This window comes from Teleopsis dalmanni, unplaced genomic scaffold (assembly GCF_002237135.1).
Source record: "Teleopsis dalmanni isolate 2A unplaced genomic scaffold, ASM223713v2 unscaffolded_contig_0761, whole genome shotgun sequence".
Classification (NCBI taxonomy): Eukaryota; Metazoa; Arthropoda; class Insecta; order Diptera; family Diopsidae; genus Teleopsis; species Teleopsis dalmanni.
The window spans coordinates 1-11,780 of NW_024032143.1; the positions used below are offsets into that span (position 1 = coordinate 1).

The following is an 11,780-nucleotide window of genomic DNA, read 5'->3' on the forward strand; positions in this document are numbered from 1 at the left end:
GCCTGCCTTGTTTCGTGTAAAAGAGTAGCCAACAATTGCGCAGCACAAAGTTCCAATCGGGGTACTGTTACCGAATGTAATGGTGCCACTTTAGTTTTTGATACGATAATGTGACTAGTGATATTGCCATTGTGGTTTGTTGCCAAATAGAGTGCTGCAGCCATTGCCTTGACACTAGCATCGCAGAAGCCATGAAGTTGTATTTGATAACCAGGTTGCATGCCTATCCAACGCGGTATTCGCACTGCCTCCAGTTGGGACAGCTGCCTTCGGTATATGAGCCATTCTTGCAACAGTTCAAGTGGTAATGGGTCGTCCCATTCCAATTTTGCCTGCCAGAGTTTCTGTATGAAAAGTTTAGCCGTAATGATAACCGGTGCCAACATGCCAATTGGATCATATAATTTTGCAGCATCGCTAAGCACTTGCCTTTTCGTAAGATGTTGTGCATCATAAGAGCTGACCTGATAGAAGAGTTCATCAGTGAGTGGATCCCAGTGTAAGCCAAGAACAGTAGTTTCTGCCAAGTGCGGATAAAGCTGACATGGATCAGCATCGCCAAGAAGATGTGCCAAGACTTCAGCGCTATTCGATTTCCATTTCCTTAGATGGAACTGACCGTCTGCCAAAACAGATGAGACATCGGCCGCCAGTTGAATCGCCATGCCAATAGAAGGTGTACTCTTAAGGTAGTCATCTACGTAGAAATCATTCAGGATGCTGTGCAAAGCAGTTTTAGCTCGTACTTCATCTGAGAGTTTATAAGAGTTGTCTCTGCCACATTGCTGCATAGCGCGAACAGCCAAATATGTGCCACTAGTTGTGCCATATGTAACGGTAGCCAATTGATATGTGCGAATGGGCTGATCGGATGATTCCCGCCAGAGGATCTGTTGCCACTGCCTGTGCCTCTCGTCAACCTTGACTTGCCTGAACATTTTCTCCACATCAGCTGTGAATGCTATTCGATGCTGCCTGAAGCGAGGCAAAAGGTTAAGTAATAAATCCTGTATTGAGGGGCCAGCGAGTTGTGTATCATTTGATGATATGCCATTCGATGTTTTTGCGGAAGCATTGAATACGACTCGGAATTTTGCCATGACTGCATGATGTGGAATGTAGTATGCCTGAGATGAGTCGCCTGAATGATGCTGAATAGGGTGCATGTGACCAAGTTGTTCGTATTTGCGCATAAAAGCCACATATCTTTGCCTCAGCTCTGAGTTGGATGCCAATTTTCGTTCCAACTGGTGAAATTGCCTAAGTGCCATTTGATGTGAATTCCCAAGTGGTGGAGCATCTGGTGTAAATGGTATTTGTACACAATAACTGCCATCATCAAAACGCTTATGTGTGCTCATGAAAATGCACTCGCAAAGATCAACTGCTGCTAGTGTATCGCCTTTAGCCATGTCAATTTCTTTGGATTCAAATAGCCTGTGTAGAAGGTCATCAACTCGCTCATCAGGCGCCTCCACACGCAATGCCATAGATTGTTCCGCCTTGTACTAATGCACGGTTGCTTCGGCTGGTCCGAATACAACCCAGCCTAATTGCGTATTTTGTGCCACAGGATCATCAAGTTCGCCACGAACTATGCCATCTGCCAACAATTGGCCCCATACGTCTGAGCCAAGCAATGCATCTATAACACCAGTTTCGCCAAATTTCGGGTCTGCCAAAGGCAAATTGCGTAAATGCTGCCAACAGTTTTCCATGATTGGAGCCACAGGGATTGCTGAGGTAATTTTGTTGATGATGTAGAATTCAACATCTAAGCCAAATAAAGCATTGACAGTCGAAAATATGCGCAAGACTGCCCGGCCATTAGTATATGAACGATTGCCACTGCCAACGCTTTGTAATTGCAATGCACTTTTCTGCTTCCGCAGAGCCAGTTGATTAAAATATCGCGTACTCATTAGACTTACCTGAGAGCCTGGATCGCATAGAGCTCGACACGAGTCGATATCGCCAAAGCCATTTAAGATGCGTATTTGTGCTGTTGCCAAGAGTATAACCCGATTGCCTATAGTAGCGAATGTCTGCATTGGATGGTGTAGTCACTGATGCACACGTGGTGGGATGCCAGCCTGGTTCGGTTTCGCTGGTGCCTGAGGTGTAGTTTGTTTGGACTCTTGCAAAGGAGGAGTTTGCGCTGGTGAACTTCGGCATAGTAGAATGTGATGCCTGCCATTGCATATGCGACAATTAGTTGAGCCACATGCCTTAGTAGAATGTCCAGGTTTCAATCAATTGAAGCAAAGATTCGAGCCTTTTAGCAATGTGAAGCGCTTCGCTGGTGAGCAAGCCAATAGCCTGGTGCAGTTGCCTATTTGGTTTGTCCTCATTAGACATGAGTTTGGCCTTTTATGATCAGCCTGAGATGTGCCACGATATTGCTGCATGCCAAAGCCATACAACGTAGTCATCCGCCATTATTTTTGCAGCTACCAGCTTTAATGATGACCACGCAGCCGTACGCCTATTTTAGGGCAGCCATATTTTCTTCGTATAAAAACGCCAAAAAAGCCAAAAACGCAATTTAATTTTAAATAAAAACCGAAACTCCCGGGTTTCGGCACCAACAAATGTATGAAAAACAAACACGATTATTTTACACACACGCAAAACTTTATGTATTTATTCGTTAAGGATTTAGTCAATTAAATTTTATTACATTCTTATACAAATTTTTTACTGATAAATTATTAATATCTTGTCAAGCCAAAAAACGTGCACACACCGCCAGTAGCCAATTAAGAAGAAGGAAAAGGAAAAAGCAAAAAAGCGAAGCCAAAATTATCGCTGCCAGATGTTAGGATGCCATTGTCAAAAAGTGCTAAATGTGTGCTGCCACATCGCCTAGTTGCTGTGCCAAATCTCACACGAATATGGAATATGATATGATTGAATTGAATTGATATGAATATGAACTATGGAATGATGAATGTGTAGAGCCATCTTGTCGTCACAAGTGTCATGCAATGGTATAAGTGGACGTGAATTCAAGCAAGCCTCGATATGTACAAGTAGAGTATGTAGCTGATCATAGTAAATGGAATGGGTGCCAACAATGCGTAGTAAGTGCTTCTTCGCTGACTTAACGGCAGCTTCCCATAGTCCGCCTTGATGAGGTGCGCCAGGTGGTAGAAAATGCCATTTTGTGCCTCGATTCGCCAATTGCTGTTGAGAATATTCATTATGCCAAGCCTGTAAGTCAGCGGCCATTAAGCGATCTGCGCCAATGAATGTAGTGCCATTGTCACTGTATAAATGATTACATGGACCACGCCGGTTTACGAAACGGGTGTATGCATTTATGAAAGCCTCAGAAGTGAGATCTTCAGCCAGTTCGATGTGCACTGCCTTGGTTGCCATGCACACAAAGATTGCCACGTAAGCCTTCCGCACGGTTCGTACAGCCTTGGAGCCAATGCGTATGTTGAATGGACCGCAATAGTCTAAGCCAGATCTAGCAAATGGTGGAGATGGGGTGACCCGAGCCTTTGGTAATGTCGCCATACGTTGTTTTAGCATTATGTGTTTATGCCGCCTGCAAATCGCGCATGAGTGTATGCATTGCTTAACCAAAATGCGTGCCTGTAGGATCCAGTATTTGTGTCGAATCGTATGAAGCATGATTTGTATACCGCCATGAAGTGTGTCCTGATGCACCTGCCATATTAAAAGCCTGGCCAATGTGCTATCCTTTGGAAGAATGATTGGATGACGCTGTGGCTCTGCCACCCTCGCATTGTGTAGGCGTCCGCCTACTCGCAATATATTGTCCGCTGTGGAGCTGATGAATGGACTTAGTGCAATGAGCTTGCTGGATGTGGATATGGGCTGTGCCTTTTTCAGCTGCTTGATTTCCGCTGCGAAATATTTCGCCTGTTCTGCCTTGATGTGGTGATTTAAAGCAATGTCCATTTCGCCTGTACAGATGTGTGTATGCGAACGAAAACGATGATGTGCCTTTTTGCAACGCAATATGTATGCAGTAGTGCGCAATAGCTTGCCAAGATGACTGAACCGGTCCAACAGATCTATGACGACCAATTCGTCGCCAGCAGTGTAGTGTGTCTGTAATGCGGGTTGGCCTATTACCTGCAATGCCTTTACCTTCACTGGTTTTAACTCGCCTTCCATTATTGCCAGCTCTGCTGGTGCACAGTGGTGCAGCTCATTGATTGAATAATCAGTTGAATTAGGACCGTGCCACCATAATGCGTAGTTTTGCAACGCCAAAGGGGATATGCCACGACTGGCGCAATCAGCTGGGTTAAGTTTGGTAGGAATGTGATGCCAATGCCTGATATCTGTCATCGATTGAATACAGCCAACGCGATTAGCAACGTACTGCTTTAATTGTGATGGGTTTTTGCGTAGCCAACACAGAGCAATATTTGAGTCGGAGTATAGAGTGTATGGTACGTGCTCCAAATGCAAAGCCTGCCTTGTTTCGTGTAAAAGAGTAGCCAACAATTGCGCAGCACAAAGTTCCAATCGGGGTACTGTTACCGAATGTAATGGTGCCACTTTAGTTTTTGATGCGATAATGTGACTAGTGATACTGCCATTGTGGTTTGTTGCCAAATAGAGTGCTGCAGCCATTGCCTTAACACTAGCATCGCAGAAGCCATGAAGTTGTATTTGATATCCGGGTTGCATGCCTATCCAACGCGGTATTCGTACTGCCTCCAGTTGGGACAACTGCCTTCGGTATATGAGCCATTCTTGCAACAGTTCAAGTGGTAGTGGGTCGTCCCATGCCAATTTTGCCTGCCAGAGTTTCTGTATGAAAAGTTTAGCCGTAATGATGACTGGTGCCAACATGCCAATTGGATCATATAATTTTGCTGCATCGCTAAGCACTTGCCTTTTCGTAAGATGTTGTGCATCATAAGAGCTGACCTGATAGAAGAGTTCATCAGTGAGTGGATCCCAGTGTAAGCCAAGAACAGTAGTTTCTGCCAAGTGCGGATTAAGCTGACATGGATCAGCATCGCCAAGAAGATGTGCCAAGACTTCAGCGCTATTCGATTTCCATTTCCTGAGATGGAACTGACCGTCTGCCAAAACAGATGAGACATCGGCCGCCAGTTGAATCGCCATGCCAATAGAAGGTGTACTCTTAAGGTAGTCATCTACGTAGAAATCATTCAGGATGCAAAGCAGTTTTAGCTCGTACTTCATCTGAGAGTTTATAAGAGTTGTCTCTGCCACATTGCTGCATAGCGCGAACAGCCAAATATGTGCCACTAGTTGTGCCATATGTAACGGTAGCCAATTGATATGTGCGAATGGGCTGATCGGATGATTCCCGCCAGAGGATCTGTTGCCACTGCCTGTGCCTCTCGTCAACCTTGACTTGCCTGAACATTTTCTCCACATCAGCTGTGAATGCTATTCGATGCTGCCTGAAGCGAAGCAAAAGGTTAAGTAATAAATCCTGTATTGGGGGGCCAGCGAGTTGTGTATCATTTAATGATATGCCATTCGATGTTTTTGCGGAAGCATTGAATACGACTCGGAATTTTGCCATGACTGCATGATGTGGAATGTAGTATGCCTGAGATGTGTCGCCTGAGTGATGCTGAATAGGGTGCATGTGACCAAGTTGTTCGTATTCGCGCATAAAAGCCACATATCTTTGCCTGAGCTCTGAGTTGGATGCCAATTTTCGTTCCAACTGGTGAAATTGCCTGAGTGCCATCTGATGTGAATTGCCAAGTGGTGGAGCATCTGGTGTAAATGGTATTTGCACGCAATAACTGCCATCATCAAAACGCTTATGTGTGCTCATGAAAATGCACTCGCAAAGATCAACTGCTGCTAGTGTATCGCCTTTAGCCATGTCAATTTCTTTGGATTCAAATAGCCTGTGTAGAAGGTCATCAACTCGCTCATCAGGCGCCTTCACACGCAATGCCATAGATTGTTCCGCCTTGTAGTTATGCACGGTTGCTTCAGCTGGTCCGAATACAACCCAGCCTAATTGCGTATTTTGTGCCACAGGATCATCAAGTTCGCCACGAACTATGCCATCTGCCAACAATTGGCCCCATATGTCTGAGCCAAGCAATGCATCTATAACACCAGTTTCGCCAAATTTCGGGTCTGCCAAGGGCAAATTGCGTAAATGCTGCCAACAGTTTTCCATGATTGGAGCCACAGGGATTGCTGAGGTAATTTTGTTAATGATGTAGAATTCAACATCCAAGCCAAATAAAGCATTGACAGTCGAAAATATGCGCAAGACTGCCCGGCCATTAGTATATAAACGATTGCCACTGCCAACGCCTTGTAATTGCAATGCACTTTTCTGCTTCCGCAGAGCCAGTTGATTAAAATATCGCGTACTCATTAGACTTACCTGAGAGCCTGGATCGCATAGAGCTCGACACGAGTCGATATTGCCAAAGCCATTTAAGATGCGTATTTGTGCTGTTGCCAAGAGTATAACCCGATTGCCTATAGTAGCGAATGTCTGCATTGGATGGTGTAGTCACTGATGCACACGTGGTGGGATGCCAGCCTGGTTCGGTTTCGCTGGTGCCTGAGGTGTAGTTTGTGCCTGCTGTTTGGACTCTTGCAAAGGAGGAGTCTGCGCTGGTGAACTTCGGCATAGTAGAGTGTGATGCCTGCCATTGCATATGCGACAATTAGTTGAGCCACATGCCTTAGTAGAATGTCCAGGTTTCAAGCAATTGAAGCAAAGATTCGAGCCTTTGAGCAATGTGAAGTGCTCCGCTGTTGGGCAAGCCAATAGCCTGGTGCAGTTGCCTATTTGGTTTGTCCTCATTAGACGTGAGCCTGGCCTTTTATGATCAGCCTGAGATGTGCCACGATATTGTTGCTTGCCAAAGCCATCCTCCACGTAGTCATCCGCCATTATTTTTGCAGCTACCTCCTTTAATGATGACCACGCAGCCATACGCCTATTTTAGGCAGCCATATTTTTTTTCGTATAAAGCCAAAAACGTAATTAATTTATAATTATAAATCGAAACTCCCGGGTTTCGGCACCAAACAAATGTATGAAAAACAAACACGAATTTCCATACACGCAAAACTTTATGTGTTTATTTGTTAAGGATTTAGTCAATTAAATTTTATTACATTCTTATACAAATTTTTTACTGATATATTATTAATATGTTGTCAAGCCAAAAAACGTGCACACACCGCCAGTAGCCAATTAAGAAGAAGGAAAAGGAAAAAGCAAAAAAGCGAAGCCAAAATTATCGCTGCCAGATGTTAGGATGCCATTGTCAAAAAGTGCTAAATGTGTGCTGCCACATCGCCTAGTTGCTGTGCCAAATCTCAAACAGAATATGAATATGAATCTGAAGATAATATGAATATGAAATGATAGAATATGATATGAATGTGATAGAGCCATCTTGTCGTCACAAGTGTCATGCAATGGTATAAGTGGACGTGAATTCAAGCAAGCCTCGATATGTACAAGTAGAGTATGTAGCTGATCATAGTAAATGGAATGGGTGCCAACAATGCGTAGTAAGTGCTTCTTCGCTGACTTAACGGCAGCTTCCCATAGTCCGCCTTGATGAGGTGCGCCAGGTGGTAGAAAATGCCATTTTGTGCCTCGATTCGCCAATTGCTGTTGAGAATATTCATTATGCCAAGCCTGTAAGTCAGCGGCCATTAAGCGATCTGCGCCAATGAATGTAGTGCCATTGTCACTGTATAAATGATTACATGGACCACGCCGGTTTACGAAACGGGTGTATGCATTTATGAAAGCCTCAGAAGTGAGATCTTCAGCCAGTTCGATGTGCACTGCCTTGGTTGCCATGCACACAAAGATTGCCACGTAAGCCTTCCGCACGGTTCGTACAGCCTTGGAGCCAATGCGTATGTTGAATGGACCGCAATAGTCTAAGCCAGATCTAGCAAATGGTGGAGATGGGGTGACCCGAGCCTTTGGTAATGTCGCCATACGTTGTTTTAGCATTATGTGTTTATGCCGCCTGCAAATCGCGCATGAGTGTATGCATTGCTTAACCAAAATGCGTGCCTGTAGGATCCAGTATTTGTGTCGAATCGTATGAAGCATGATTTGTATACCGCCATGAAGTGTGTCCTGATGCACCTGCCATATTAAAAGCCTGGCCAATGTGCTATCCTTTGGAAGAATGATTGGATGACGCTGTGGCTCTGCCACCCTCGCATTGTGTAGGCGTCCGCCTACTCGCAATATATTGTCCGCTGTGGAGCTGATGAATGGACTTAGTGCAATGAGCTTGCTGGATGTGGATATGGGCTGTGCCTTTTTCAGCTGCTTGATTTCCGCTGCGAAATATTTCGCCTGTTCTGCCTTGATGTGGTGATTTAAAGCAATGTCCATTTCGCCTGTACAGATGTGTGTATGCGAACGAAAACGATGATGTGCCTTTTTGCAACGCAATATGTATGCAGTAGTGCGCAATAGCTTGCCAAGATGACTGAACCGGTCCAACAGATCTATGACGACCAATTCGTCGCCAGCAGTGTAGTGTGTCTGTAATGCGGGTTGGCCTATTACCTGCAATGCCTTTACCTTCACTGGTTTTAACTCGCCTTCCATTATTGCCAGCTCTGCTGGTGCACAGTGGTGCAGCTCATTGATTGAATAATCAGTTGAATTAGGACCGTGCCACCATAATGCGTAGTTTTGCAACGCCAAAGGGGATATGCCACGACTGGCGCAATCAGCTGGGTTAAGTTTGGTAGGAATGTGATGCCAATGCCTGATATCTGTCATCGATTGAATACAGCCAACGCGATTAGCAACGTACTGCTTTAATTGTGATGGGTTTTTGCGTAGCCAACACAGAGCAATATTTGAGTCGGAGTATAGAGTGTATGGTACGTGCTCCAAATGCAAAGCCTGCCTTGTTTCGTGTAAAAGAGTAGCCAACAATTGCGCAGCACAAAGTTCCAATCGGGGTACTGTTACCGAATGTAATGGTGCCACTTTAGTTTTTGATGCGATAATGTGACTAGTGATACTGCCATTGTGGTTTGTTGCCAAATAGAGTGCTGCAGCCATTGCCTTAACACTAGCATCGCAGAAGCCATGAAGTTGTATTTGATATCCGGGTTGCATGCCTATCCAACGCGGTATTCGTACTGCCTCCAGTTGGGACAACTGCCTTCGGTATATGAGCCATTCTTGCAACAGTTCAAGTGGTAGTGGGTCGTCCCATGCCAATTTTGCCTGCCAGAGTTTCTGTATGAAAAGTTTAGCCGTAATGATGACTGGTGCCAACATGCCAATTGGATCATATAATTTTGCTGCATCGCTAAGCACTTGCCTTTTCGTAAGATGTTGTGCATCATAAGAGCTGACCTGATAGAAGAGTTCATCAGTGAGTGGATCCCAGTGTAAGCCAAGAACAGTAGTTTCTGCCAAGTGCGGATTAAGCTGACATGGATCAGCATCGCCAAGAAGATGTGCCAAGACTTCAGCGCTATTCGATTTCCATTTCCTGAGATGGAACTGACCGTCTGCCAAAACAGATGAGACATCGGCCGCCAGTTGAATCGCCATGCCAATAGAAGGTGTACTCTTAAGGTAGTCATCTACGTAGAAATCATTCAGGATGCAAAGCAGTTTTAGCTCGTACTTCATCTGAGAGTTTATAAGAGTTGTCTCTGCCACATTGCTGCATAGCGCGAACAGCCAAATATGTGCCACTAGTTGTGCCATATGTAACGGTAGCCAATTGATATGTGCGAATGGGCTGATCGGATGATTCCCGCCAGAGGATCTGTTGCCACTGCCTGTGCCTCTCGTCAACCTTGACTTGCCTGAACATTTTCTCCACATCAGCTGTGAATGCTATTCGATGCTGCCTGAAGCGAAGCAAAAGGTTAAGTAATAAATCCTGTATTGGGGGGCCAGCGAGTTGTGTATCATTTAATGATATGCCATTCGATGTTTTTGCGGAAGCATTGAATACGACTCGGAATTTTGCCATGACTGCATGATGTGGAATGTAGTATGCCTGAGATGTGTCGCCTGAGTGATGCTGAATAGGGTGCATGTGACCAAGTTGTTCGTATTCGCGCATAAAAGCCACATATCTTTGCCTGAGCTCTGAGTTGGATGCCAATTTTCGTTCCAACTGGTGAAATTGCCTGAGTGCCATCTGATGTGAATTGCCAAGTGGTGGAGCATCTGGTGTAAATGGTATTTGCACGCAATAACTGCCATCATCAAAACGCTTATGTGTGCTCATGAAAATGCACTCGCAAAGATCAACTGCTGCTAGTGTATCGCCTTTAGCCATGTCAATTTCTTTGGATTCAAATAGCCTGTGTAGAAGGTCATCAACTCGCTCATCAGGCGCCTTCACACGCAATGCCATAGATTGTTCCGCCTTGTAGTTATGCACGGTTGCTTCAGCTGGTCCGAATACAACCCAGCCTAATTGCGTATTTTGTGCCACAGGATCATCAAGTTCGCCACGAACTATGCCATCTGCCAACAATTGGCCCCATATGTCTGAGCCAAGCAATGCATCTATAACACCAGTTTCGCCAAATTTCGGGTCTGCCAAGGGCAAATTGCGTAAATGCTGCCAACAGTTTTCCATGATTGGAGCCACAGGGATTGCTGAGGTAATTTTGTTAATGATGTAGAATTCAACATCCAAGCCAAATAAAGCATTGACAGTCGAAAATATGCGCAAGACTGCCCGGCCATTAGTATATAAACGATTGCCACTGCCAACGCCTTGTAATTGCAATGCACTTTTCTGCTTCCGCAGAGCCAGTTGATTAAAATATCGCGTACTCATTAGACTTACCTGAGAGCCTGGATCGCATAGAGCTCGACACGAGTCGATATTGCCAAAGCCATTTAAGATGCGTATTTGTGCTGTTGCCAAGAGTATAACCCGATTGCCTATAGTAGCGAATGTCTGCATTGGATGGTGTAGTCACTGATGCACACGTGGTGGGATGCCAGCCTGGTTCGGTTTCGCTGGTGCCTGAGGTGTAGTTTGTGCCTGCTGTTTGGACTCTTGCAAAGGAGGAGTCTGCGCTGGTGAACTTCGGCATAGTAGAGTGTGATGCCTGCCATTGCATATGCGACAATTAGTTGAGCCACATGCCTTAGTAGAATGTCCAGGTTTCAAGCAATTGAAGCAAAGATTCGAGCCTTTGAGCAATGTGAAGTGCTCCGCTGTTGGGCAAGCCAATAGCCTGGTGCAGTTGCCTATTTGGTTTGTCCTCATTAGACGTGAGCCTGGCCTTTTATGATCAGCCTGAGATGTGCCACGATATTGTTGCTTGCCAAAGCCATCCTCCACGTAGTCATCCGCCATTATTTTTGCAGCTACCTCCTTTAATGATGACCACGCAGCCATACGCCTATTTTAGGCAGCCATATTTTTTTTCGTATAAAGCCAAAAACGTAATTAATTTATAATTATAAATCGAAACTCCCGGGTTTCGGCACCAAACAAATGTATGAAAAACAAACACGAATTTCCATACACGCAAAACTTTATGTGTTTATTTGTTAAGGATTTAGTCAATTAAATTTTATTACATTCTTATACAAATTTTTTACTGATATATTATTAATATGTTGTCAAGCCAAAAAACGTGCACACACCGCCAGTAGCCAATTAAGAAGAAGGAAAAGGAAAAAGCAAAAAAGCGAAGCCAAAATTATCGCTGCCAGATGTTAGGATGCCATTGTCAAAAAGTGCTAAATGTGTGCTGCCACATCGCCTAGTTGCTGTGCCAAATCTCAAACA

General features: G+C 44.8%; 5 protein-coding genes across 5 annotated transcripts; all 5 read right to left on the reverse strand.

Annotated features, from left to right (window-relative positions):
* Window positions 1-71: 71 nt before the first annotated feature.
* LOC119663677 lies at window positions 72-1,490 on the reverse strand (the record flags this gene model as incomplete). Its single annotated transcript, XM_038073285.1, has 1 exon — window positions 72-1,490. A coding segment is annotated over exon 1 (1,419 nt), but the record flags the coding sequence as incomplete, so codon positions are not given.
* A 1,375-nt stretch (window positions 1,491-2,865) lies between these two features.
* LOC119663678 lies at window positions 2,866-5,118 on the reverse strand. The gene has a single exon (XM_038073286.1). The coding sequence runs from the start codon at window positions 5,116-5,118 to the stop codon at window positions 2,866-2,868; it is 2,253 nt and encodes a 750-aa protein (XP_037929214.1).
* A 43-nt stretch (window positions 5,119-5,161) lies between these two features.
* Window positions 5,162-6,499, reverse strand: LOC119663679. Its single transcript, XM_038073287.1, has one exon. It carries the CDS (start codon window positions 6,497-6,499, stop codon window positions 5,162-5,164), a length of 1,338 nt encoding a protein of 445 aa, XP_037929215.1.
* A 705-nt stretch (window positions 6,500-7,204) lies between these two features.
* Window positions 7,205-9,562, reverse strand: LOC119663681. Its single transcript, XM_038073288.1, has one exon. It carries the CDS (start codon window positions 9,560-9,562, stop codon window positions 7,205-7,207), a length of 2,358 nt encoding a protein of 785 aa, XP_037929216.1.
* Window positions 9,563-9,605: 43 nt separating this feature from the next.
* On the reverse strand, window positions 9,606-10,943 carry LOC119663682. Its single transcript, XM_038073289.1, has one exon. It carries the CDS (start codon window positions 10,941-10,943, stop codon window positions 9,606-9,608), a length of 1,338 nt encoding a protein of 445 aa, XP_037929217.1.
* Between the last annotated feature and the right edge of the window lie 837 nt (window positions 10,944-11,780).

What these genes read in the sequence shown, in the direction of transcription:
- LOC119663681 (XM_038073288.1), bottom strand. Translation starts at nt 9,562, where the DNA reads ATGGCGATTCAACTGGCGGCCGATGTCTCATCTGTTTTGGCAGACGGT.
- LOC119663682 (XM_038073289.1), bottom strand. Translation starts at nt 10,943, where the DNA reads ATGCAGACATTCGCTACTATAGGCAATCGGGTTATACTCTTGGCAACA.
- LOC119663678 (XM_038073286.1), bottom strand. Translation starts at nt 5,118, where the DNA reads ATGGCGATTCAACTGGCGGCCGATGTCTCATCTGTTTTGGCAGACGGT.
- LOC119663679 (XM_038073287.1), bottom strand. Translation starts at nt 6,499, where the DNA reads ATGCAGACATTCGCTACTATAGGCAATCGGGTTATACTCTTGGCAACA.